This window comes from Condylura cristata, unplaced genomic scaffold (assembly GCF_000260355.1).
Source record: "Condylura cristata isolate star-nosed mole 26May11 unplaced genomic scaffold, ConCri1.0 scaffold00018, whole genome shotgun sequence".
Classification (NCBI taxonomy): domain Eukaryota; kingdom Metazoa; phylum Chordata; class Mammalia; order Eulipotyphla; family Talpidae; genus Condylura; species Condylura cristata.
In genome coordinates this window covers 10783654-10811555 of record NW_004567119.1, presented here as the reverse complement: position 1 = coordinate 10811555, position 27902 = coordinate 10783654, and the positions used below count along the sequence as shown (strand labels likewise).

At 43.4% G+C, this 27902-nt stretch overlaps 1 protein-coding gene across 2 annotated transcripts in view; it reads left to right on the top strand.

The window, feature by feature from the left end:
- Nucleotides 1–27902, top strand: part of SH3D19 (SH3 domain containing 19) — a 78736-nt gene that overhangs the window by 26648 nt on the left and 24186 nt on the right. For both annotated transcript variants that reach the window (XM_004685202.2, XM_012726967.1), the window contains exons 3-9: nucleotides 2829–2869; nucleotides 9752–9794; nucleotides 10729–10867; nucleotides 11274–11427; nucleotides 12138–13127; nucleotides 21024–21131; nucleotides 24658–24770. In XM_004685202.2, coding sequence (XP_004685259.1) covers nucleotides 12434–13127; nucleotides 21024–21131; nucleotides 24658–24770 — 915 coding nt within the window. In that variant the 5' untranslated portion in view covers nucleotides 2829–2869; nucleotides 9752–9794; nucleotides 10729–10867; nucleotides 11274–11427; nucleotides 12138–12433. The remainder of the gene's footprint in view (nucleotides 1–2828; nucleotides 2870–9751; nucleotides 9795–10728; nucleotides 10868–11273; nucleotides 11428–12137; nucleotides 13128–21023; nucleotides 21132–24657; nucleotides 24771–27902) is intronic.

Here is a 27902-nt window from a genome sequence, read left to right as displayed (position 1 = left end):
ACAAGCCTTAGTTACACTTCCGGACTATAGCCAGACAATAGTGAACCTGCTTCTGACTCTGCGACTTGCTAGCTGTGTGACTGTCAACCCAACCACTCAGCCTCAGTTTTCTTGTTTGTGAACTGGACTGTGTGTTTTGCACGTGTAATAATAAGCTGTTATCCTCATCATCTGCATCACTGAAATCTCAGCATCTGAAATTTATCACGAGGTTAAGAAACTTTTAAATGTTTTCTTTCTTAAAAATGTTATTAATAACTAACTAAAGTTATGTGCAAACACAGTGGTAGAAAGTGAGAAGAGGGAAACATAAAAAAAAAAAGGGTAGAAAGAGACTTCCAGCAGCTAGGGAGGCTGAGTCCTGGAGGAAGATAAATTATAAAGCAGTTGGACTGAGACAATTTTCTCTCGATGCCAATTTTTGGATCCTTCTTAGGATCTGAAAGCCATTTCCCCAATCCTTTGTTTCCCTCCTGGCAGGTCTTTGACTAACCACATGTCAGGCAGGTTTTATCTACCCCAACAAGAACAAAGGAACCTAGTGTTAGGAGCTGTAAGTACTTACAGAGCAGAAGGCAAGGATCTAACTTTTTAAATGTAAATGCAGAATAATTGAATGCCTTATATTTATATAATTCCTTAAATCTTCCAAAATATTTTATATATGTTTTATATGAGTCATACAACCTTGGAATATAGTAATTTTTATGCTCAGTTGACGGAGGGAAAAACAGATTTCCCAATAACCTGCGTTAATACTGAATTAAACTTATGGGGACCCTGGCTGCTGGGCTCCCCACTCCGACCTCTGTAAATAGGGCAGCCACCATACTTGGGGGATGGTGGCAAGGATCGAACTTACACTAGAGTTGGGAAAGTGTTGTTTTAAGACGGAAGAGGTTACTTACATGTAAGATGTTGACTGATTGGTTGGCGTACACATCTTACATAAACATTGTGCTGCAAACCTTAGAATTGTAGAGCCTGGGCTGATCTCAGCCAAAATTCTATCTTTCACAAGGTTTCTAACCACCTCAACTTTTTATTGGGATATGACATACAGAAAAGCACACGAGGTATACACCTCAACGACTTATCACACCTACTGAGCATCCCAGAAGGCCCACCTGCTTTACTTACCTAGGCTGGCATAGCAGATAGCACATGGTCGGTGACTTAGAACAACAGAAACTTACAGTGTCATGATCTGGGAAGTAGCTGTCTCAAGGTGGTTTGCCTACGGCCTTTGACAGTCTCTGTCTCTGTGGTCCTGTGGCACTTTTCCCCTTGTGTCTGTCCCATGGTCTTCAAAAGACACTCGTTATATTCAATCATAGGCCGCTGCTTTCCTCGTCGTCATGTTAATTGATTGTGTCTGTAATGACAGTTTCCAAAGGTCACATTCTGAGATCTGACTTCAACACATCTCTTTAGTGGGGAACACAACCCTTAACAACCCCATGTTCCATTCCCATCCAACATCTTCCTCTTTCATGAAGGATAGCAAAGGTGTTTCAAAGTCATACTGACATCCCACCACATCATAATAGTGAACAATGACACTATGATGCAGACAACCAGCATCCCTTTCCATCTTTGCGTGGACGGAACTTCGGCTCTTGTGGTCCTGCTTCTAAGTTCTGACTTTGATTCTTTTAATTATTGGACCCGAGTCAGCACACAATATTAACATGCAGGTTCTCCCCACTTTGGCATCAAGAAGTTTCTCCTACAACCCCCAGTTAGCCTATTTGTGTTTTTAGTGCCACTAACTTTTGTATTATTGCCTTACACTTAAATTTTCAAGTAGCTTTACAGAAAGCCATAGGAACTTAAAAAAAAAAAACTAACAGTGCTGAAAATGTTGGTGTTTTTAGATTTAGTCCTTGTTTCATGGTACTTAAGACATCCTGGATTTTTTTGTTGTTGTTGTTCCTATCTGGCAAAATAATAGACTCTTAAAATGCCCTGCTAATGAAATAAACTGATACATACCATATCTTTTCCACATGTACCTTAGATATAGCATGAGGATATTTAGAGATTGTAAAAGGCCATTCTGAAAAAAATTAAGCGTTTCCTATGTAAAGGGCTTTTTTTCCTAAATCATGTTATTAAATTGTTAGGGTTGTAAGTGATTCCAAAGAACATCCCCACTGGTTTGAATATGTACAAAAAATAAAAATAATGCCCAAACAAACCACCGCATGAGCTGATAGTGTAAGCCTTTTGCAGCCAGAGGCTTTTGGCTAAGAGTAAAAGGCTCACCAGGGTTTAGGAATTTGGCCAGGCCCCACGGTCAGAGGTAGCTAGGACCAGCTGGCTACTGAGAAAAAGTCAAAGCAAGCAGATGTTTGTTTTCAGGTGTGATATTCTCCAGTTCTAATCTCAGGGAGAAATGTTATTGGTCCTTAGGTCATACTGACTATAAAAAATTTAATACTTTGCTCTGGAATTTCAGTGTCAAGTACAAAAAAAAAAAAAAAAGATATATGGGCCAGAGTTCTTTTGATCATATGTAATTACTCCCTGACTTCAAGAGGTGTCCAGGGGCAGCTATATTCTGTAGGTAACTCTGAAAGTCATTTCAAGGAAAAATATTATCTGCAAATATACATGACCAGCACCTCACTTCTTGTAAAACATCTTATATATCAAGGATAGTTACATTTTTTCAAATTTGTCTTTTGTAAAGAGATGAAACTAGTAACTAATCTATCAGAGTTGATGCTTGGTGCCATATTGAGTCCTACGTATGACCTGACATTATGAATGACTTCTACAAAGGATGACTGATTTGTAATACATTTTCTTTCTTTCTCTTTTAGCCAAGGACCCTTGTCATCGATCAGAGCGGTGATCAAGAGATGTAAGTTTGTTCTTTACTGCTCTGGGTTTTCTTCTGTAATAATTTTAAATGATGATTTAGATTTCTAGCAAGTAATTATAGTTAATGAATCTTACAAAGAATTCAGTAAGGGGTGCTTTACTTTAGGTGTGATAAACCATTTCAGACAAGCATCTAGTTTTTCACCTTTCTTTTCAAATGTCATTCATTGACAAGCCAGTTCCTTGGAACTGTAATTTTTTCCTATGGAACCAAGCTGTTTTAAAACAAAATCTGGATTATCTAGTCAATTTCTATGATCTAATACAAACTTTCCATAACCATTGCCTATAGGTAGAGACATCTGATGGATCTAAAAACTAGCAAACCCTATCCTTCCACTGTATTTTATTTAACTATCTAGATGCCTGTAGCTCGGCTCAGTCTTCTTCCACATACAAGTTCAAGTGCAATGGCGGAGCCTTTTCCAGAATGTGCAGTCATACTTTCAGACTTTAACGCTTGCTGAAAGCTTTAAACATGTCCTTGGTGCGGAATTCAACATTCTTTTATTTAAAAGTCTCTTCAAAGTTCCCTTTTCCAAACAGAACATGCATTGGTTGATATTTGAAAAAAAAGATAAGTGATTTTCAGATATTCTTTGTGTTAGCTGAGCTGAGGTCACCACTGTGAGGAGAATGTGTGCTATATTTAGAAACATAATTTGTAATAATTTACCATGAATTGAGGATATCCACAATCTGTGAAGAGCATGCATTTGAACCATTGCAGCGAAAAAAATTTGTAAGTTGGCAAATACAGAAAGATATTTCCCATTTCTCCACTTCATTTTGCTAGGGGTGGTGAATTATAGAGATGTAGAAATGACAGTTTATGTTAAAGGGAACTCAGATATGAAAATGAAAAATTCATCACAGATTTACATACCTTAGGACTCGAGGGGGGGGGTGTCGAGTGGTAAGAAAGGTTAGGAGGGAATTTAAATGGTCAATTGGGCAATTTCTTGCTGTAGATATAACTTGGAGTAGTCAGAGATATAGGCAAAACCTTGAAGTAGCTCAACACTTAGGAAGAAAGAGGACAGGATAGAGGAGATGGCAGAGGACGGCCTCTTTGGGGACATTAATGCCTGGAAGGCAAGCCACGCCATAAGGGGTGACTGGACAGGACACGCATGACCCTTGAAGACACACTAGGCCACAGGGGCCATGACTCATGGCCCGAAAATGGCCTTTCTGGGGACTCTGCATCCTCCCCTGAGTCCTGCCTGCTGGATTCTGCCTTTGTTCACTTCTTCCCTTCCCTTCATGGATTTTAGGGCCTCTTTGTTGGAGATCATAATCTGTTCCTGGTTCCCATAAGTCTACCAGGTTGGATCTTGCTTACCATGTCCCCCTGAAAGCTTCAGGAGAAGGCAGCTAAGGAGGACTGGGCAGACAAAGGCAGAAAAATAATGACCAGCGTCATAGAAAAACCAGGAGACAGCTGGGTATTAGAGGTTGAGGGAGAGGAGGCTTTTGAGAAGAATGAGTCGATGACAAGTGGCTCTCACTGCCGAGTTCAGGTTGAACGACCTGTGGTCACTGGTGACCTTTGAGAACAGCCTTATAGGATGCTGAATCGGAAGCCACACGTCAGTGTGAACAATGAATGGGCTGCTCTGGTGAAATCTGGCAATGCACAGAAGGAGAAAGCAGGCCGGAGCTTGAGAAGGGAGAAAGATCAGCGTGGAGATTTGAACATCTTCACAGACTGTTGAGGATGAAGGAGCTGGAGACATTTGTGGGCAGTGGGAGGTGACTGGAACATGAGAGACCAAAGCTGGGGAACTGGGTCAGTTTAATGTCTTTAACTAGCCCACATGTCTTTGCATTCGTCCATATCAGTCACTGTGTATGCACTAAGGAAGTACTTGTTAACTGTGTTTGTTCCTGATATTTAGGCAAGAAGGCCAGACATTCTCAGGTTCTATCTGAAATACAGATAGAAGAGTAGTTGTCTTTCCTTCTCTTTCCCTTTCTGTAAAAAGTGTAGTAATTTCTTGCCTTAACCACTGAAATGTTTGCATTACTTTCTAACTCCAGTTGGGAGAAAGGCTTTATCAAAATTTTAAAGCATTATCTCTTAACTGTTTTTCTTTTAAATTCTTTCATAATGATTCTGCTTCTAGTCAAGCTCTGAGCTCATTCATTCTTCAGAGCTCAAGTTTTTTTCTTTTTCTTTTTTTTTTTTTTTTTAAAGATTTATTTATTTGTGCATACAGAACTGGGGTACAGGCCAGAGGCTCAGGGGCGGCGAGAGGCTTCACCAGAGACAGAGTGGGGAACAGAACAGGCAGATTGACGAAGTACACTGCTGAGGGGAGCAGCGGGCGGGTCAGGAGAGGTCTGCCACGCTATGTGGTCACCTCTGGGGCAGGCGGGAATCGAACTCATGCAGAAGCGGCTTTAGATTCTCATTGCTATGCTTTAACCCGCTGCGCCACCAGGGAGGGCCATTTTTTCTTTTTTTTTTTAAGATTTATTTATTTATACAGAACTGGGGTACTGGCCAGAGGTGCAGGGGACAGTAAGAGGCTTCACCAGAGACAGAGCAGGGAGCAGAAAAGGCAGATGGATGAAGCACATTGCTGAGGGGAGCAGCAGGTGGGCCAGGAGAGGTCTGCCACAACATGTGGGTCACCTCCAGAGCCGAGGATCGAACTCACACCGCAGTGGCTGCAGCCAGCTTGCATTGCTGCATCCTAACCAGTTGCGTCACCAGGGAGGGTCCCGCTCAAGTATTTTTGGTAAAGATTAAACATACTATAATTGGATATTTCTGAAATGTCACACTTTTCCCTTCATTCACATTTTTTTTTAAAGATTTATTTATTTATACAGAACTGGGGTACAGGCCAGAGATGTGGAGGGTGAGAGGATTCACCAGGAATAGAGCGGGAAGCAGAACAGGCAGGTCGATGAAGTACACTGCTGAGGGGAGCAGCGGGCGGGTCAGGAGAGGTCTGCCGCGCCATGTGGATCTCCTCCAGGGCAGGTGGGGACCAAACTCATGCAGAAGTGGCCCAAGCCTCTCAGTGCAGTGCTTCAACCCGCTGCACCACCAGGGAGGGCCCTCATTTACATTTTAAGAAAAAATTATTCTCAGAAATTCAGATTTCACTTAGCCATCAGTACCTATTCTAGTCAGGACTGTTCACATACATGTAAAATAGCAGTCTGTGTGGTTGGTGTTAAGCACATTTAACAAGTGGTAGGGATTCAGGTCTCAGAGAGGCCAGGTGGCTTCACAGTCTAGCTAAGACTCCAGGCTAAACTTCCTGACTCCCTGGAGGCTTCCTCTCCACAGGTGTTCTTGGTACCGTGTCAAGCATATCTAGCGCCTGTCTCCTGTCCCAGGCAAGTGTAGTGACTTATTTTTCTTACTGTGATTACGCAAAGGTGCCTGTAATATAGTCATCCTTCTGTGAGCATGTATCCTGATGAGTATTCAATCAATGATTTTAGATTATTCAGAATCAAGACTAGTGTCTTGTCCTCTTGACTCCATAAAAGTTAAACTGTGCAAGAACAAACTGCCCCCAGTTTGTGCTGTTCTCATACGGGGCCCTGTGACCTGGGAGAGTTCATTTAACTCCTTTGTATATTAGTCTCCTCTTGTGTGAATTTGGAGTAGGATCATCACTGAGGGGCCTCCCGGTATCATGATCCTGCTGGAATTTAAAAGGGCTCTTTATGGTCCTCCCTGGTGGCGCAGCAGGTTAAAGCACAGCACTGAGAGGCTAAAGCCACTTCCTCACGAGTTCGATCCCCGGCTGCCCCCGAGGTGACCACATGGTGCGGCAGACCTCTCCTGACCCGCCCGCTGCTCCCCTCAGCAGTGTGTTTCCTTGATCTGCCTGTTCTGCTCCCCACTGTCTCGGGTGAAGCCTCTCACCACCCCACACCTCTGGCCTGTACCCCAGTTCTATATGCATAAATAAATAAATCTTAAAAAAAAAGGGCTCTTTATTAGCACTAATATTGCAATCCACATCTCAGCCCTTTTCGTAGACAACAGAAGATGCATTCATTTTGTATTCAGAAATGTATGTATGTACATACATATATTCAGAAATGTATGTATGTATGAACAAGAAAAGTTTTAAAGTAATTCTATAAAATTATATGATAACTTTAATTGAAAATATGGCCTTTATTTAACTGTGGCTTAATCCAAAGTGCACAAGAGACTGGCAGCCATGGCAGAGGTTAAATAGAGCATGTTGGTTTGAATAGACACTTCTGGCAAATCTGACTCTCCTGGCAACAACCACACAAGTCTGTTTCATCTGAGAAAGTGAGAATGAGACTTCGAAGCGAAGAGTTGAGAAATTAGCAGGAAGAGTGTGAGACACTCCATGAATACCTGCCATGTAGAGAGAGCGTTTCTAGCCTCCACGCTTGTTCAGCACTGACAGAAAGTGCTAGTGATTCTATAAAGGCTCAAGAGAGAAACACAGATGAGCTAGGCTAGGGGCGGGGGAATCAAAAAGGAGAAAGGAAAGCAGTGATCCCTAAAGATGTGGCGGAGAGCTCTCAGTATTATTGGGGACCTTCTTTGTGGCCTGTGTTGGAACTGGTGCAGGAGCAGAGAAAGGAGATTCAGAGTCCAGGTGGGAAAGATCTCGAGGGCTCACGCAGTGTGGCCTGCTCTGAGGGCAGCCTCAGATTGACTCAGACCCAGGTTCAGAGAAGATGGGCTGTCTGTGGAGGGATGTACACGTTTGGGGATGTGTCAGCTCTAGTTGCAAGCGCAGGTAGCTATTGCCTGGGACCCCATAGCTCCCGTTAACCAAGGCACACTCTCTCTAGTCCCTCATCTCAACCTAACTTCCCGCTGATCTTTGCAAGTGAGGTATTGTAGCTGAGCTTGCCAATCTGGCTATAGTGTCTGCCCGCTGTTTTCGCAGATACTGGTTTCCCAGTATGTCCCTCATAACGGGACTTTTGCCCTAGTGAGAGGCCCCTGCCTGACTCTGCACTTTAGCTTGGCCAGCAAGAACTCTGGGTGCTAAGACAACAGCCCCAATGCCACACTTCTTTGCACGGGTTCTGCCGCATTCAGAGTGGGAATAGCACTCTGCTTCAGGAGGGCTGTCGCTAACCACCTCCATGAAGCTTCAGCATCAAGTGAATGTAAATTGACTATCGAGTTACCTGTTACTACTATACATTCTTTGAAATTGTTCCCGACTGAAAAAGCTTATTGATTTTGCGAAATTATTTTTTAGTTTTCCAACTGTTGTTAAAAAGTAAGGTTTGTTGTTACCATCTGATGTGTGGATACCATCTTGTGTCTGATCTGTGCAGTTACATCTTTGTAGCAATGTACTTCTTTACTCTGAAACTAGGGTCCATCAACTTTGCTCTTGAGTGTGCAGAGTGGGGAGAAGAGTGACGTGGCGAGACAGTCTGGCTTTTGAATTCCCTGGAGAGCATAGGCACTGGGTTCACTCTTTCACCTCCCTTTCCTCTTCTATAACCCCTTCTTTTTTTCCCTTAGCACTCATGAATAGTGCACAGCAAAAATGCCCCGTGGAAGAGGTATGTTCGTGACAATAAGTAACATGATGTCTTTTGAAGGTGCTGGGTCCTCTGATCCGGGCTTTCTTGGTGGTGGTGATGTGACTGTGGCATACTCAGCGAGCCCCCGACTTGATGAAACTATTCTTACCAATCAGACATGCCAAGCAAAGCTCTGGCCTCTCTGGCCTCCTTTATTCGATAGAAAAAATACACTCCAGCTCTGTTTAGCTCTTGATAAAAATGCAAGTAAAAAAAAAAAAAAGACAAGTCGATTAGATCAGTGGATCCTAATGAACATAAATACTGGGTTCGCTTTGCCAACGTGGCGTTAGGGTCCCAGATCCAATCCCAACCTGAATTTCATTTCCCTCTCCCATCCTACCTCTGCCTCCCAGGTGTGGCAGTCTCTGTTCAGCGAGAACCAGGAGTTCATAGAAGGAAAAAGGAAGAGATAATGCCGTGAACCTTTCAAATCACTGAAGTGAAGTGGAGGGCTGCACTGGAGAGATAGAAGGCAACTGGGAGGAATAATTGATACCTGAAACAAATTGCCTTCTGTGTGCATATCTTTACAGTAGAGTATTTGAAGATACTTTTTGGAACAGGTAGCCTTAGGATTTGCTCCTTAACATAGGGATAGTATTCTTTGTTACACATATATGCAGTATTTGACTCCATGTGTGATATGTTTTTTCAGACCTTCTGATTAAGACTTAGTTTTAAATAAAAAGTGGGAAAAATTAAAGTCATTTAGCCTTTTGAGTTGAGACTGGAGGGGTAGGTGAGTGCTGCATATAAATATGTGCCAGAAATGTGTTTATAAAAGTGATTTGACTATTTCTTATAATCACTCAGTTTAAGTAGTAAATAATGTAAAGGTTGTTAAACTCCAGGAAATTTAGAAAATAGATGAAAACTGGTAATCTCCACTCTATTTACAATAGAGATGCAGGTAAACATTACAAACATATAGTTATATGGGTTAGAATAGCTATTTTAAAAAATTTTTCCACCCGTTGTTACTTCATGTCATCATCAGAATGCTCTTACCTGACAATTTCTCTTCATTGCTGTCTTTTCTGTTCATTCTTCAGATTATTTTCAGAGCCTGTATTTTAAATCTGTATTTTCTTAATGTAAATCAAGTATATGTCGGTAATTAACTTTATACTATATAGAGATCATTTTGATTTACTTTTCTACTGATAATGCTAAAACCATGTGTTCTGTATGCTGTCCAGTGCAAGCCAACTTTTTCCCACAGAATGCCCAGAAAAATTTAGCCCTTTATTGAATGAATTAATTTGTCTATATTAGTTTCTTCTTTGTTTTACAGCTTCTCGACCTTCTATTCAGAGTGAGCTTCATCGAGACAGGAGGTATGGTTATGTTTGTGATAGAGTATGACTATGCTGCTGATGAAATGAAAGCATTTCATAACCATGCCACCAGCAGGTTAAATATTTCTCACCAATAAGCAATTATTACAGTGTTATTTCCTGAATTAATCTCTAAGTTTGAATGATGAGCATTTTTCTTGAGAGGGAAGGCAGTACAAGCCTTAAAGGTTGTTTTGATAGTAGTAACTCCAAAGTCAATTAAAAACCTTACTTAAGTAGTAGCTATAGGTAAAGCATTGTTAAAACTACTTTAAAGAAATGCTTTGTACTTCCCAGCTACTTAGTAAGTGTTACGTAGATAAAGCAACAGATGACAAGATAGAAAATGAAACGGGGCACGAAGAAAGGAAAACAGGCTGGGAGACTGGGTAGCGGCTGAAGGACTTAAGGAAGAGGAGGGAGGGAGTCCATGGAGGAAGGACGCGCAGATGGGAGGCTGCCGGATGATGTGGTTCCTGCTGTCAGGGCTCTGACAGATCGTGTACAGTAGTGGACAGCATGGACTTGCAAGTCCCACATAATTAGGGTCAAAGCCTGACTTCATTCTGACCATGCGCCGTGGGGTATATTTCCTTGAAACTAGAGAGCAGAGCCCTGGGTGAGGAGGTTAGTTGTAGGGGTTCACTTATTCCTTATTCTTTTCTAACAACTTAGAGCTAAGTATGGTCAGGCTATATTGCTAATCAATGGTTTTATCGAGGCCAGAGTCATTGAGGACAGATGTTGCTGTCTCCCACGCAGCCTGCCTGGTGCGTGGCTAGCAAAAACCTCGCCAAATGTCCATTCCGTGACTTGGCAATTCTAGTGTAGTTTTTTTGGGTGGTGATTTATTTTCTTGAGTCTCTGAACGTTTACAAAGAGATAATAGCTTTTTACCCACCTGTAAAACCTCAATGAGTCTTCTGCCTTCTAGACGCCCCGAGATCACCATTGTGGCAGCTGAGCCGCTGAGGCCCACCTCATGGTTCCCAGGGGCCCCACCCCCAGGACTGGGATTTTCCCCATCTTCTGCAGCAGGCCCATGGAGGTCCAGTGAGCTGGTTCCTGCTGAGGTGAATATGTGCCACTTTATGTCTTTGCGTTCTATTTATTTATTTTTAATAAATTTATTTATTTATGCTTGTGGAACTGGGGTACAGGCCAGAGGTGCAGGGGGTGAGAGGATTCACGAGAGACAGAGTGGGGAGCAGAACAGGCCAATGTACTGTAATACACTGCTGAGGGGAGCAGCAGGTGGGTCAGGAGAGGTCTGCTGCGCCATGTGGGTCAGCTCCCTGGTGAGGGATCAAACTCCTGCTGCAGTGGCTTTGGAGAGCTTCATAATGTGGTGCTTTAACCCGTTGCGCCACCAGGGAGAGCCCTGCATTTTATTTTTCAAATAAACTGCAGAGATAACAGTGAGACAATTAACGTGCTCTTGTCCACAGAAGTCTACAATCTTTTTTTCTTACTTTGCAGCTCCCCCCATCTTATGAACAAGTCATAAAAGAAATCAACCAAGTTCAAGTTAATACTACAAATAACAATAATGCTGCTGCCACTCCAAGGCACACTATCACTTCTGCAACGCAGACTGACTTTTCAGAAGAAGTAGACAACCATCTGCCTCAAAGTAATGCCAGTAATTTGTTATCCCTAATTCTGACCTAGTTCTAGGGAAGTAATCAGTAGGCTTCTAGCCTTTAAAATAATTTGCAATTTGTGCATAATTCATTGAGCTCCGCTTCCCAGTCAGTGTGATCATTGCATGCTTTCTGTATTTGGGTATGCTATGATTATTATAATAGATCTTTCTCAAGTTGCAGTCCAACCTCTTGGGTTCACCCTAGTTCGTTTCACAGAAACATCATCCTTTTAATTCATGGCTGGTATTAGTGCTGATGCCCTTTATTGCCATGGAGGAGGATGTTATATTTAGCAACTTACCCTTGACAGGATGCTTAAAAGGTAGTTTTCCTGCTAGGCTTTTTAAAAGCACTGTATTAGAATAACAAACATGCAAGTTACTTTGGAAAAGTAAAGCAAGAAATGTTGGGATTTTCAAAAGAGAAAAGTGATTCGTGTGGTAAGTCGACTGAGAATCGGGAATTGAATGTATTTTAAAATATTACATAATGAATTTTTCCTTCCTGAATAAATACAACTTAAAGAACATCCCATTGGAAACTGATTGTATTTCCCCGTCGGTTTCGGAATTACTTTTTACTAATGAAGGAAGACATAATCCCTTGGTGTCCCACATTTGTGTTTTTAAAAATCTGTGTGTGTCTCCTTTTATATTCTAATGTTGCAACTTCTCTTGATTCGTTTTGGTCACGTCAGCACTACAGGCTCCTCTCAAGCCTCTTCAGCCTTCCCTGGCCGTCTCAGCCTGTGATCTTCTGACAAATGTGGGGCCTTTAATAGTCTTTGATATTGCTGAAGAACAGACTTGTCCAGGAAATGCCAATGCTACAAGATGTCCAGTGCCAAGACCGAGATCCAAAAGCAACCTCAGACCAGTAGCCAGAGATACTCAAATTGAAGAGCAGAATCACCAGAAAGACAGCCACGCACCTTCCCCCAGCCAGCGCCCATCTCTGCTGGACAGTACCAACGACGTGGACAGTCGGGCAGTGATGAACATTATGAACACCGAACCAAGCCAAAATAGGCTTGTTCCACGGATCAAAGCATTTGAGGGTCAGACAAATACAGAAACTTCGGGGCTGTCGAAGAAACCAGAAATTGTTCCCCGCTCGCTCCCCGCCAGGCCTGCTGTTTCCTCAGGGAAACCCTCAGTGGCTCCCAAACCAGCTGCTAACAGAGCCTCTGGAGATTGGGAGTCCTGGGCTGAAAACAGACCCAAGTTGGCCTCCCGGGAGGGGCTTACCTCACACTCCTCAGTACAAGAAGCAGGGGCCAGTTCAGCAACCAAACCTCAACTGCCAAAGAAACCAAACCCTGGCCTTAAACGAAGCGTCAACCACGAGACTGCGGGAGGGGGGCCCTCGGCTGAGAGCCCAAATGGTGAGAAGAAGGCCCCAGTGCCTGCTCCTCGGCCTTTGCTGCCCAAGAAAACAGGGTCCTCAGAAAACCCCTCCCAGCCTGCAGTTTTGCTGAAACCGGTCGCTGTTCCTCCCCGACTCTCAGTGGCATCACAAGCCAAAGTATTCAGGTCACTGGGAGAAGGAGCCCCAGCCAACCCCCCAGCTCCGGTCCTGCAAAGCAAGTCTCCTGGGGACTTTGACCTCATCAGTTTCGATGACGATGTTTTACCCACCCCATCTGGAAACCTGGTGGAAGAATCTGCTGGCTCAGACATGGTTCTGGGTGAGTCAAACGCAGAGGTGGCGCGGACTCTAAATTCATCACAGCGTATCTCGAGTGGATCTTGCTGTTTTCACCTTTAGTATGTCAGTTTGTTGAGGTTGCTGTGTGGGTGTGCACACATGCACGTGTGTGCAGAAACAGAGATTTAGGAACATGGAGCCAAGTAGGAGGTGGGATCAGAGAAGAGAGGGGACATCCAGGATGGGGAGATGGACATGGGGATGGGGACACCCCCGGATTACTGTCATAGGTGCCAGCGATGAGCAGACTGAGAGGCTACACTCGCTGTGAGGCCCTTCCTCTGTCAGGGGAGCTTTAGGAAGATGCAGGGGAAACTTCTCATAGACGTGAAGCTAGGCAGTGACCCCAGAAAGGCTCCTTCGATGGATCCGGCCCCTCTGGGAGTGCAAGAAGAGGGGCCGGACCCAGGGAGGACTCTGGCAGGAGCAGTGCAGGAAGGGTGTATCCAGCCACACGCTGCAGCCCTTCCCCCCATAATCGTCACAGAACATCTCCCTTGGGAATGCAAAGTTCTGTAAATAAAATGCAACAGTTTTCAGTTTCCTGCCAAGAATCAGGACAGTTAATTCTCCCTAGAGACAAGAGAGTATGTTTTCTTTCCTCACACTGTTCAGATGGAGGGTGTGATGGTAAAGTTTATCTTTGATTTGTCAAACTAAGCTGCTCTACTTGTCATCAATAAGATTCTTTTTACTGTTCATTACTTAATTTAGGTTGAATTTGTGAACCTGTAGGCTTAGTCGTATTTTCAAAAGGTTAGCTGTCATCTTATAAATGTTTAACATGGATCAAAATTGTATAAGCTGTGTGATTTAAAACCAAATTCTGCACAACACAGGTATATTTTAAACGACAGCAACCATTAATATTTATCATCATGCACATTTTAACTGGTTACAGCATCCTCTTGTCCATAAAGGGTGGAAGGAAAAAATGTCAGACTATATGAAGCATATGTGGTGTTCCCAGCTCTGCTGGGTAGCCGGCCTGCAGGATTTAATTAAATACATGCAGTGACCCTCTGCAAGGTATCACAGGCCTCAGTTTGCAACAGAAGAAAATGAGACTGCCCTGGTCATAAGCCATTTTCCAAGGCAGGATCAAACTTAGTCTCTTCCTTCTAAGTCAGGATTTGCTAGACATTGGGTAGGACGTTCTCATGTATCCTTAAAACAGGCAACACTTTAAAAAAAACTTTCCGACTCTTCGTTGTGTCATTTGCTTATTTAATCCCTTTTGGAGTTGTGAGGTCAGGGCAGGACAGGAGTAAGTGAGCCCAGAATCAGTGAGCTCTGAAGGGGAGGAACCAGTACAGGCCAAAGGGACGTCACCTTCTGTAGAACCTGCTAGATTCTGTGGGGATGGCAATGTGGTTAATAATTGCTGGGGATTTGTTCTGTGTTGTCAAGCAGATAATTGCAGTCATCATCCCCAAAAAAGGAGGTCAACAGTATCCAGTCCGCATGAACATAGCCTCATGCTTCATACTAAGCCTCTGCTGTCTCCTGATTTCTACCACTTCATTGCACAATGTTTGATCACTGAGGCAGTCTCCTAGCAAAATGTGTAGTTTGCCCTTAACCACTGTTCTGGAGGGTTGAGTTGAACCGGATGGACTACTCATTTCCTATCTCCTTTCTAAACCTCTCCTTCTTCTATATTCTGCACCTCACTCGTGGCCCCCTCACACACCCGGCCTTTCCTTGGGGGGTGCCTAGAGACCCCCACATCTTCCCACATGTCACACAATGGCCAGTTGTTTGGCCTGGGAGTCAGGTAGGGCGTGATCGCCCACTTCATTGCCAAGAGACTCTGAGCAATTTACTTAACCCGATAGAGTCTCAGGTTCCTCACCTGCAAGACATGATGATAATATTCCTCATGGAGATACTGCGAGGCTGAAATGTGATTCTGCAGGAGAGCCCCGTCACATCGTCTGAAAGGTCATAAGTGCCTATTAAGCGCTAGTCATTATTGTCATTTCTTACCCTTCGAGTCCAGTTTGTTAGCAGCTTCTGAGTGGTTCCTATGAACTTGTCATCGAATGCTTGCTTTTGCTGCCTGAGTAGTTCTCAAATCTCCCTCCCATTTCCGTCCCTTGTGCTGGTGACCTCTGAGGCCTCATGCTCAGAGTACCACAGTGACCTGCTATACTGAGTCCCTGCTTCTGCCTCAACCCCCATGATCCCCATGAAGGGATTTTCTCAGAACTGCTTCCCCACTTCCGCCTTCAAGAGGCCTTCAGCATCACCTCTGAAGTTCTCAGCAGGTAGAGGTTGTTTGTTTACTGGCTTGGGACTTTCTGACTTTTTGATAGTGCAGCAACGCTACTGTCTGCACATAAAGCATGGTGATCCTTTTCTGAAACCTTACCTCATCCTTCTGGCATCGTCTAGGAACTGGGAGGGGAGCATGGCAGAAAGAAGAGAATCTCACAAATCTGTCTTTCCTTCTTTCTCTTCCCTCAAAAGTAAAAAATCTAATAAAACAGTTTTCATAAAATGAAGCTGCCACATTAATCTCAGGAAATAAAGATCAGAAAATAAAGAAGCTAGGAAAACATTGTAAAGATTAGAAAAATTATTAAAGGAAAACTCATAAAACAGGCAATTTAATATTGGATCCATTTCTTGGGTAGAATGCCTTCCAGGCTAATGTAATGGAGCCGAGCAATTCCTCTTCCCACCTTTACAAATCATAGCCAGTTGTCACAGAAAAAGCAGAATGCGTCTGCTGTCAGCCCCATTACACAGGCCAGAATAATAGATTAATGCCAATTTTTGCTATTAACAGAATTCAAGGGGGAAAAAATGACAGAAAAGCAAGCCAAGGATGGTGAAACTAATTGCGATGACAGCATATTATTAGAGACAGGTAATGGGCAGAAAACTACATTATCACCTGTGTTTTCTCCATCGGCCAAGGCCACGTGGATGTAGGTGTGAAGGCGCCTACTGGTTTGACAGCCGGTATAGAATAGGTGTTGGTGTGAGGGGCTTGGAGGGCAGAATTAACGCTGCAAATAAAAGTAGAGAACATTCCGTGGACATTCTCTAGGTTTGGGTAGGGTATTCCTTTGATGATGCTTTGTGTTTTTTCCTATGGAAGCAAAAGGACAAATAGCCCGTGTTAAATTTGAGCACTGTGGCTCTTAACCCTTTGTAGGATGACAGAACTCTGGGAGTCCGATCAGCACCTGAATCTTTCATCTTCTTTGAAAATAGCCCTTTACCTCATGCTCAAATCAAGTGCATATCTAAAGCCTTGGGGGCCCATTCTTTCCCCCCACATTAAGAGCATCCACAAAATACTGGACACAACTTCTAATTGACTGCTTACTTAAAGTATGTACATCCACCCAGTGGGCCTTGTGCAGCAATTACAAAGGAGGCATGCCACCTCCTGCCTCCTGCTACAGACCAACCTCTGAGCTATGATTAGGTGAAAGATGCAAGCTATAGATAGTGCACATGGTATTTCAGCTCCTGTTTTTTTAAAACACAGAGATGTGTTGTCTTTAGGAAGAGGGGAGCAAAGCTGGTCTTTCATGAGGGAACTGGGCAGTAATGTATTTCCTGTAACAAGTCAAACAACACAGATGATTAGTAAAAGGAAAAAAAAAAACTGCCTCCAACCCAAGCTAATCCGTAGCGTAAACAGTGGGGATCAGTGCAGTGCAGCGTATAAGCCTTCCGTGTTTTTGGAGGTGCCAAACCAAAGCCCCACACACGTGCATTTACTGTGTGTAGACATTTTACTGTACCACGCCCAGTGCACAGCAGGCTGCCTTTCCAGTTTAGCAGTGACATTTATGAACTTCTCTTCAAACCAGTGGGTCAGCCCCTTATTTTTTGATACTGGTCTGAGCATATTCCAGTTGATTCCACATTTCCTCTGTTGGTGAACATTTAGGTTGTTTCATTTGATTTTTGGTTTCTGTGTTTTTGTTTTGTTTTTGACTCTACAGAAAGAGGCGGCAATGTTCTGCTAAACCTTTTCATTTCTGATGCTTTTACTTCTGAAGAATAAATTCCCCAAAGTGGGACTGCATGGTCAGAGAGTACGCACTCTGAGCTTTTAATAGTACCAGTGGTTCCATATCCGCCCCTGGCAGTTCCCGAAGATGCGATGCCATCCTTTCTTTGTATGTTGCCCATTTACATTTAACAGAGCAGCATGCGGGCCAGGGGCAGGTGTGACCAGCCCTCCCCTGCCTGCCAGGCCTTGGTGCTGGGGTACTGAGGCTTCCTGGCTTCACTGTATTAAGGGCAGTTTTTATTCCCAGAGACAGGTACAGCAAATTAAGTTGCCCAAAGTCTGAGTGCCAGTTATTCAAGAGCAGCTAATGATACTGAAAGCAAAAGCAGAAAAAGTGTGTGTAGGAAGGACACTGTGAATATTCTGCATATGTATCTTCTTCAGTCTGAGTCCTTCAGGTTTAACAAAATGACTGGGCCCTCTAATATGCTGGGGGACACCTACCTTCCATGGGTGCAGCAGGTGGAGTGGGTTCCCAGAAGCCATCCCCTCAGCTGCAAGCACGTTTGGACACCCCGATGCCCAGCCCTCCAAGGCCATGAGTGGCTCCTTTTCTCCTGTCCTTGTCTCCTGTTCATGCCCTCAATCCTGGAATGTGAGAGGGAGCACGGGGGTCGATACTAGCCAGGAACTTGATGTGTTAACCATTGAAGTCCTCCAGGCTCAAGATTTTCTTCCCCCTTCACACCCACTCAAAGCATCAACTAAATATCTATACGGGGCCCTCCCTGGTGGCGCAGCGGGTTAAAGCACTGCACTGAGAAACTAAAGCCACTTCCGCATGAGTTCGATCCCCTCCGGTCACCTCCGGGGCAGGTGACCACATGGCTTGGCAGACCTCTCCTGACCCGCCCGCTGCTCCCCTCAGCAGTGTACTTCATAGATCTGCCTGTTCTGCTTCCCACTCTGTCTCTGGTGAATCCTCTCACCCTCCGCATCTCTGGCCTGTACCACAGTTCTGTATGAATAAATAAATAAATCTTTAAAAAAAATACCTATACGGGCCCCTCCTGATGGCGCAGCACTAAGAAGCTAAAGCCACTTCAGCATGAGTCCGATCCCGGCCCCGGAGCTGACCCACAGGGCGAGGCAGACCTCTCCTGACCCGCCCACTGCTCCCCTCAGCAGTGTACTTCGTCGATCTGCCTGTTCTGCTCCCTGCTCTGTTGCTGGTGAATCCTCTCACTGCCCCTGTGCCTCTGGCCTGTACCCCAGTTCTGTATGCATAAATAATCTTTAAAAAAAAAAAACCTATACGAATAAGCGACAGATAGGTCCCCCAAGCAGCTGTTAGGGCCGAAAGTCACATGAAAGGAAGAGCACAGTGAACTGGCTTCAGCCTTAATCCTCTTCTTGAATTGTTGGTCTTTCCCAGCAGAAAACAGACCCCTAAGGGAATGGGGTGTAAGAGATTAAGTTTTTGATTTTGGGGGGTAAAGGAGAGAATTCAAGTTCCTGAACAAGCAAATCTCTGCAGCAGCTGGGGGCTGCGATGCCTGAGAGGTCATGGGGTCCCAGCAAGGACCCAGGAGACAGCCAGGCAAAGGCAGGAAGAGAGATACAGAGGGAAAGCTCCACAGAGTACAGAAACCTTGCGTCTGTCTGAATAGAAGCCAAGGTTAAGGGGAATTTCGGTCTTCCCTTTTAGGGAGCCTTGCTCGGGACAGGTGACTCCAGATTTGGGTAGTATTTGCAATCCTGGGTTCTCACACAGTGCACCTCCCCCTTTTTATCCATGGGCACTGCCGTTTCCTAAAGCCCAGCAGTGTGTTATTCAAACTGGAAGAACTATGAGGAAATGAAATCTAGTTGATGGAGACAAACAGCCCCCCGCCAGCCCCTGTTCCTGCTGCAGCCCCTCTGCCCACCTGCAGCCCTGCCTGCCTGCCCTGACCTCTGAGCGCTCATTCTCGCCTGCTAACACACCACATGAATCTCCGTCTCGCGTGCTTGTTTTTATTGGCGCCCTCTCCCTGCTGGAACGTAAGTGCCCTGCGGCAGGGCTCTTGGCTCTCTTCACTGAAGTAGCCCCAGCACCTGTAGGGGTGTTTGATGGGGCGCAGCCCCCCCCCATCAGTAGTGAATGAACAGGAGTGAAGGAGCAGATGACAGAGAAGTGCATATACAGTAATTCCGGTTTTCGCACTGTCTGTGTATTAAGAAGATCTGTAGACGGATACGCCACACTTTATAGAAGTCACTACCAGAAGGATGGGACTATGGGAGATTTTCTATCATGCACGTCTTAGCTTTCCGTTTTTACAGTAATCATTGTTTTTTGAAGTAAAAGATAATGCTGTAACAAAATAACAAATTTAAGCATTTGTTTGCACCTACAAGAAGGAACTTTGTTTTGTGGGGACACACGTTATAGTGGAAGAAAGTGACATTATGGCAACAGCCTTTTTTTAAATAAATATGTGCTGTTTTGATCATCTTGAGTTGCCACTTTTTAATTTTTTTTTTTTTTTTTTTTTACCTCACTTGTGAGCCAATAGGCAAGTTTCCAAGAGAGTCCGTTGGTTTTTTCCTCAGTAATCTAATGGCAATTATTTTACTAGCAAGCCCTGTGAGGGTCCCTCATTGGTGACAGGTAATAAACTAGAGGACAGATTGTACTTTACCTTCACTCTCCCCACCTAGTGGCACGTGGTAGACACATGAGCTAGTGGCAGGCCAGCAAGCGAAGCCCTGGCCGGTTGCCAGAGCTGGGTGGAAGGGAGGAGGCGGCTTCAGAAGCTTAGGGGCTTCTGAGCCAGAGCTCAGCTCTTCATATATCCTGAAAGCAGTTGGTCAGCAAAAGGTGCTCATTGAGCTGCAGCTCTTAACAGGCAGAACATGAGTGCTGTTGATCACGGGAGTATGGAGTGTGCATTGTTTCACCGGAGAGTCTCCCTGCAGGCAAGATTCATAGAGCAGGTGCAGAATTACAGTCTATCCGCACTCAGGCTTTTGTCGAATTAAGGCCGAGGCAGCCTCATGAGATCCTGTGGGCTGTGTTGAATATCCATTATACAACATTTTATTTTATGTTTGCTAATCTATTTTCAGATTGCTTATCTTTCAAAAAATTTATAGCTGTTTTCCCAAACTACTAAAAAGAACATTTACATGAATGGAAACCAACTATTTCTTTCAGTTAAAAAAAAAAAAACCAAAAGTGGTGGTTTGCTTTTGTTTAAATTACTTTCTCTGAGTATATACTGCGCATTTTAAGTGATTTAGTTAAGATGGAGAAATGCCAAGACATATATCCTTGCCTCAAAATTAAATATTTGAAGGGGCATATTTTATTTCCAGGATAAGAGGTTTTTCATTTTGATGTTACTGAAATGTTCTGCTAAGCCACTAAATCCATGACTCTTTGGCTACCTGCTCTGTGCCAGGCACCATACTGGGTAGGCTGAGGGTCCTTGGTGAGTTCTGTGGGTAAGAGTTCAGGACTGTGCGCCAGAAGAGTCCTTCCTTCCTGGGGCTGGGGAGTCTGCATGATAGGGGAAAGATGGTCCCCTTGTTTCAGTTGCCCCTCATTTTCAAGCAGAAACTTAAGGAAATGATGATGCCACTCCCATGAAAGACAGCTTCTGCATAATTCAAGATTGTCCTGGGTCTTGCTCATCAGAAGGGAAGAAAAGCCATGTGAATTATTTACAGAGCACCAAGTTATTTCCTTTCATGAGCTCTGACTTTGTTTTTGTCTCTGCAAACTGAGATTTTGTTTATCCATGAATAGTTTTCCCTGGGGCTTGAAAAATATGACTCTTTAATTATGAATGAGGTTTTTTGTTTGAAACCGTGTTAACTAAAACATGCAAAATAAACTCTGTTTTTCATTAGATCCCTTTCAGCTTCCCACAAAAACAGAACCAACAAAAGATCGAGCAGTTCAACCAGCACCCACCAGGAAACCCACTGTGATTCGAATTCCAGCCAAACCAGGAAAATGTAAGCACTTGTGCCGTCTTTATTTGCTTCTCCAAAAGCCCGGGAGAACTGTATGCTGATTTGTCAGTGTCTGCTTTTGACTTTGTGTGTAATCAGCCATTTACTATTACACAGTCAAGGACATCTAAAAGCAAGTTACTTTTTCACAGTGTTTTAGGCAATTAGTACAATAAATTTGTATTTTATTTCCTCCTAACATTGCCTTGAATCAAGAGAACAGAGGGAAACTGAAACTCAGCAGTTGTAGTGTCCTAGATTCACACCTCTGGGTAAGACCTATGGCAAAATATTTGAAACTGATAGCAAATAAATGACAGCAAGTAATTCAACTAATGGTTGTATGTGTCTGCCAGGAGTTTGCTAATCCAATTAGCATGATCTAAAGACAGTTATGTAACCAAATGTCATAAAAATATTTTTTAACTAATGTAATGCTACATTTTGATACGTTTCCTTAGTTGTTTTATTAGTGGCACAGTTAATGAAATTTTTGTATGAGCTTTGATAAGCACTTCAAAAGCAAATGTGGTGTCTGTTGTAAGAGGGTCGGAACTGTTCATTTTAGATCCCAGATACAACTCAAGGGCACGCATGACTGAAGGTGTTTGCGCACATGGGTGTGGGTTCCAGAGCAGTTCTTGACATTGTCGGTGTGATGGATCGCACAGCTCTCTGCATGAGCCTCTGCTTCCATTCATTTTATCCAGTTCCTTTGCGGAACCTGGAGACACCCTCCTCTCCCAGGAGATTTTACCTGCTCCATTCTTCCAAACAACAGAGCGAGTGTCCTGGGCCTTCACTGCAGAATTATTTTGCAATGTTATTATCCTCCAGAATGCCATGACAGTCCCTTTCGTTTAGGAATTTGGTTTCTCTAAAGCGTCATCTTGGTTTTTGTCTCCTGTTGATAGTTTTGTCGTTAGTGAGTGACTCTAAGCCAAGTAGCAAGACGATTGAACTGAGCTGCTGTGAAAAATGAGGAGAAAAAGTCAAGGGCACCAGATTGCTTCTTAGGAGGTTATGTGGTCATGTTAGATAGAAAACTGGCAGTGTATTTCTTCCGAAAGAATTGTATAAACCCCAAACCTGTGAAATGGCAGCTCACTGCATTGTTTGCTGTGTGTTATTTCCTTGCTAAATGTATTCGGGTTTTAACAGACAGTGAGATATAATAGTGAGAATAAACCTTGACAGAGCTCATGTAAGTTTCAAGTAATACAGTGTGATACTTAAATGTATTCTCCTGTTGTGTTAAGGCCCCCAAGACCCTCAGATTTGATGACTCACTAGGAGGACTCAGACCTCTGAGTGTAGTTGTGTTCGTGGTTGTGATTTATTTCAGCACAAATACATGAAGCAGAATAGCAAAGGGAAAGGACGCCGGGGCCAAAGCCCAGAGGACCTGATGCAGGCTTCTGGGGGTGGCCCCCGCTCAAGCGGGACGCCCTCACCACCTCCCCCCCACCCACCCCAGCTGCCGGTTGTCTGCCAAGGGAACTCAGTGCCCAGGGTTTTTACTGGGGGCGGGCACCTATAGGCACCGCTGAGAATTTGGGCAAGGACCGGAATTCCAGATTCCTAGAAGGAAAGCAGAGGTTCAGCAGAAGCCACATTTTTGCATTTTATCTGTTAGATGAAGGATGAAACCTCCCTGATGTCCAAGTTCCCTGATGCCAGCAAGACGAACTTTGTAAAGCAGCAGGCCTCTCTAACGACTGGCCTCGGACCCACGAGGTTTGCCCTTTTCAGCAACCTTATAACTTGGATTAATAGTCCTGAAGTCCTGAGAAGGCTATATTGGGCGAGCACCTGTATTGATGATCTTAATAAAAGCTCTAGGAACTTTAGAAAGCTGAATTCTATTTGCTAGATGTGAGAGAAAGGAAGTCCCAAAAGTTTCTAGAGAATTATTTCATGTATATCAAAAAAAAGTTCTCTAGAATGTTATTACTATAATTATTAAGCTGTGCTCACATGCCACAGGCCAAATATATATATATAAAACATGTTGGCATCTGAAGAACTTGAAGGGAATGGGGACAGAAAGGAACAGCTTCGGTTTACGCCATAAAACTGGCTGCTCTCCTTTGACTTGTCAGTTCTTTCCACATGGCACGTGTTTCTTCTGCCTGGGATGGTCTCTGTCCAGACATGTGCATGGCTCCCCCGCTCAGTATTCCTTCAGCTCTTCTTGCTCAGTGACACTTTGCTCTTTGAGACCTGCACTACCATATTATCTGAAATTGGAGACCATCCCTTTCACACCAGCTAGTCCCATGTTCCTTCCTCCTCAGATTTCATATTACTGCTGCTTCGCACCCTGAAATACTTGTCATGACAGTGTTATTTCCTAAATGGTTTATTATTTCCTAGGAATGATTTAAAGCGACACATAAAGAAAAATCGTAAAATTGCGACTGAGTAGGAATGTCCTGCGCCTGTGTGTCTTAATTCCTTGGGCAGCCCTGCCTCCCACTAAGAAAAGCCGCCTGTCTCTAAGCCATTGTTTCCCTAGTAGCTGGCTTGGGTATTTTTCTCCTTTTGAGAGCGTTTTCCTGTCTGTGGATAAAACAGGAACTTGACAAATCATCACCTTGTTAGAGGTTTTTCATGTGAAATGAGAGCAATGTTTTCAGTGGAAAGAGTGAAGGGTGTTCCTGTCCCCTCTAAATGCCTAAACTAGTGTGTCTTAGCATATAATCATCCTCCCCAAGTGTTTTTGCACAGATTCTAATTAGCTGTCACTAATTAAATCTGGTCATCTTTGCTTTCCTTTTTTTTTCTTTCTGGTTGCATTGTCATCGAGTTAAGGATATAGATTGACTATAAAGATATTGTTTGTTAAATTGAGGGCAGTTAAGCCCATTAATCTGAAGCTAATGAATTAGAAAGCCCATTTAATACTCTGGAATGGGAGGCTTGGGTATACCACCCATTATGAAGAGCGCTTCATTACAGTGAACACGGACTGACTTTTGGGTTCAAAATCCTGCATTTTGCAATTAATAGCATTAAGACCTCGAGCAGCTCATTAATTTTCTTCTGAACTTCAGCTTCTTCTCTGAAAAAGGGTTGCAGATTATCTAGTAAGCACCGCTGAACAGAACTTACTGCTGAGGTGGAGATGTCTCATAGCTATGCTGTCGGTCATGGTAGTTTCTAGCCACATGTGGCCGTTAAACATTTGAAATCTGTTGTGGCTGAGGAACTGAAATGACTAAACTGCCCTGATTTAATTCCTGCCACATCAAAGGTTCTCATCAATACCTGCTGCTGATGTAATTATTATTAGTATTATTAGTATTACTTTTATTCTGTAAAAAATTCCGTAAAATGGACTGATAACCTGTTAACCCAGTGGTTTTTCTGACATTTGGTGGGAATTCTACTAATTTGCTTAGCTTTCCATTCTTTCCATGGGTCTTTTATAATTGGTCGCTTTTGTAAGGAACCAAGATGAAATCATTTCCTCTTCAGGAATCCTTAAATACTAGAAATTAGTGATGAATTGCTGCCACTTTTCCAGGTTTACATGAGGAGCCACAAAGCCCACCACCTCTCCCTGCTGAGAAACCTATTGGAAGCACTTGCAGTACAGTACCTGGAAAACTCAATAACGTTGACAGAACCAGGAACCTGGTAAGTGGTCATTATAGTTTGTCTCGGGGTGAATACTACTCTCGATACTGTTTGAATACTCAACTGGTGTTGAGTATTTTTTACCACTGACAAAAATATATCTTTATTACGAGCCAGTTTCTAAGACCAATGCACCTATTTATTTTTTTAAAGATTTATTTATTTACACAGAACTGGGGTACAGGCCAGAGGTGCGGAGGGTGAGAGGATTCACCAGAGACAGAGTGGGGAGCAGAACAGGCAGATCAACGAAGCACACTGCTGAGGGGAGCAGCGGGCGGGTCAGGAGAGGTCTGTCTCGCCATGTGGATCTCCTCCGGGGCAGGCAGGGATTGAACTCATGTGAAAGTGGCTTTAGCTTCTTAGTGCAGTGCTTTAACCCACTGTGCCACCAGGGAGAGCCCAATGCCCCTATTTTAATGTGATGTTCAATATTTTTACAATCCCTATAAAGCAAACTATGTCTGTTCATTGTATTTCATCATAAAATAATCTTTCATGTGCCAATGTAATGGCATTGTCTTTTAAATGACACAAGTAATGAAGGTAGTAAGATACATAAAAATACCTTTAGTATTTGTAGAAATAAGTTTAATTCAATTATCAGTTTTTATTTAAAATACCCAGTTAGTGACATAATTTCAAGATAATTGCCATAAGACTGTGTTTACCTGAAATTTAGGGGGGAATAGTTCAGAAGTGTTTTACTGTATTTGCTTATAAATCATAGCCAAAAAGTTTGTGTGCATACACACACTTGCATACATATCTTTTTTATTATTTCAAAATAATTTCCCTGTACTTTAAAAAATTCTCATATATTTAAGGGTTGCTTTAAAAAAAACCCAGTTCTTAAAGTCTTTGAACCAAATTTTTAGTTTAGGTTCATAATAGTTTTACTTTGTGATGTTAACAGTGCATATTATTCATGCTGACCCATCTACTCATCTAGTGAATTTTCTCTGAAGGAAACATTAAATTGAACTAGCCAATATCAAGTTAATGAGATTCCCTGCAAGCTGAATTAAAATTTAGTGATCACTTGTGTTTTCAAAGTACTTGGTAATCATTTTTTATTAACACCAAGCTAAAAAAGCCCAAAGGAAAACGAGAGCACCCTAACATACTACAGTTGAATCGAAAAACCAACCTCAGATTGCCGTGGAGGAAAAAAAAGTCGTTTGAGAAAGTGACTGTTGTGACCTAGTATTGGGGTGAGGCTGGCCACCTCGGGTGGCAGAATTCACAAGAGAAAGAGGACAGACAGAAAAGGTGGATTTACTGAACCAGCCTGCCATACAGCAGGGGGTGAGGCAGAGAGCGTCTGTGTGGGAGCCAGGCTCCGGGCTCTCTGTGGCCTGGCTTCGCAGGCCCTTTCATGGCTGGGGAGTCGGTCTCTGTCGCCTGCTACCTTCTGGGACACCAGGCTCCTGGGCCCTCCGCACAGGGGGGATCCTGCCTGCTTCTGTTTGTCCTCTTTCTGTATTCCTCGGAATATTTGATAGACCGCCCTCATTGGTCGTGTGGACGCATGGACAGGTTCCCATGGCAACTCTATCGGTTTCCTTTCTTATCTATTTTGTGTCTCCTAGTACTGTCCAACTGAGTAAAGTGCAGAGACTAAGTTTTAAGTCTGTTACATGATATCTGGACAGTAACTGGCTTCTACTCTGTAAAAGGCCGTAAAGGGGAGTGTCAAATGATGGGCAGACATACATATTCTGCATTAAGTCATGTACTGAGCTTTGTAAAGCTCTATTAAAATATCCGGTATTACTACATTTTGGTGTTAAGCAGTCCGCTTTAGAAAGACAAGGAGAAGAAGTTAGAATAAACCATATTCATAATTCTCTTTATATCTCCCTTGATGAGGAGGGGAAAATCCATGCCTGCCTGTTCACAAAGGGGGTCAAAACATTCTCTGCTTTTCTGTTGCAAATGCCTCAGTTGGCACATTGGGTCTGAAGGAAGGAGAGATGAGAGACAGACCACATGTTAATGATTTGGCTGAAGTCACACAGAATTCTAGAGCCATAAAGTCAACCCTGTGCTTGAGAAAGTTCTTTTGTTTGAAAATTACCATTGCTGAATGAGTTTTAGGCCATAAAAGCTTCAAGTGTGGGTGAGGCTCTCTAAAAAGAATAATTCACCAGTGTAGTGACCTATGAGGCCAGGCATGGTCTTTGCCAACTATGTCTTCCTGATGACAAAACCCTCTGCTATTTCTCCTGCCTTGAGTGCAAGGGAACATTCCCCTCCAGGACAAGATGGATACTCCAGGACCCACTGGAGCCATCCTGTGGCCACAAACAAATGCTTTTGGTGTGTCCTGTTGTTTGTTGACTCTGGAAACCCAAGACCCCGGGGCCACTAATGAAGAAAGAAAGTCATAAGATGCTGCCTGGTATGTGTGAGTCAAAGCAATAGCCCAGAAGCTGGCTGAAGAGAAGACAGGCAGGGACTTATTCTGATTTCAGGACACAAGGAGCATAGCAAGTTGTGAAAAAAGAAGAGAAGAAAATCTCTGTAGAGAATGCTCAGTGATTGTGATGGAAGTATGGTGTTGGAAGAAATATCTGTCTTTAAAAAATACAGGGGGAAACTGGGGAATTATTTTGAAACTGCAATATAAGAATTCATCCCAAAACAAATGAACAAAAAGATGGTGTCTGCAGGGACAATACAAGCAGAATAACCGTCTTCATCACGCTTATCCAGACACATCAAAAGTCAAGTTCAGGGATGTCAGAGCCAGAAAAACTACAAAAAGCAGATGCAGAGAGGCTGCAGCTACATGTGGAATGTTGAAGAACAGGAAATCCCTGATCAATAGATAATCTTGCAAAGACTGCAGAAACACGAGGCTGGACTTGAGCACACTCTGAGATAGTGACTTGGATGGCGACCAGTCCCCTGCTTTCAGAATCTGAAATCTGTCAGAGTCAACAGTGGCTTTCAGATGGTGCCTAACACTTCTGGGGGATTTGAGTGTTCTGGCTTTTTTTTTTTTTTTTTCTTTATTTCTGGTTTAAACTGTGCTTATTAGAGATAGTTGAGAAAAAAACACTTAAGATTCCCCATGAAAAAAACACCACCCAGAGAAAATTACAGCTAACTCTTGATACAAAATTA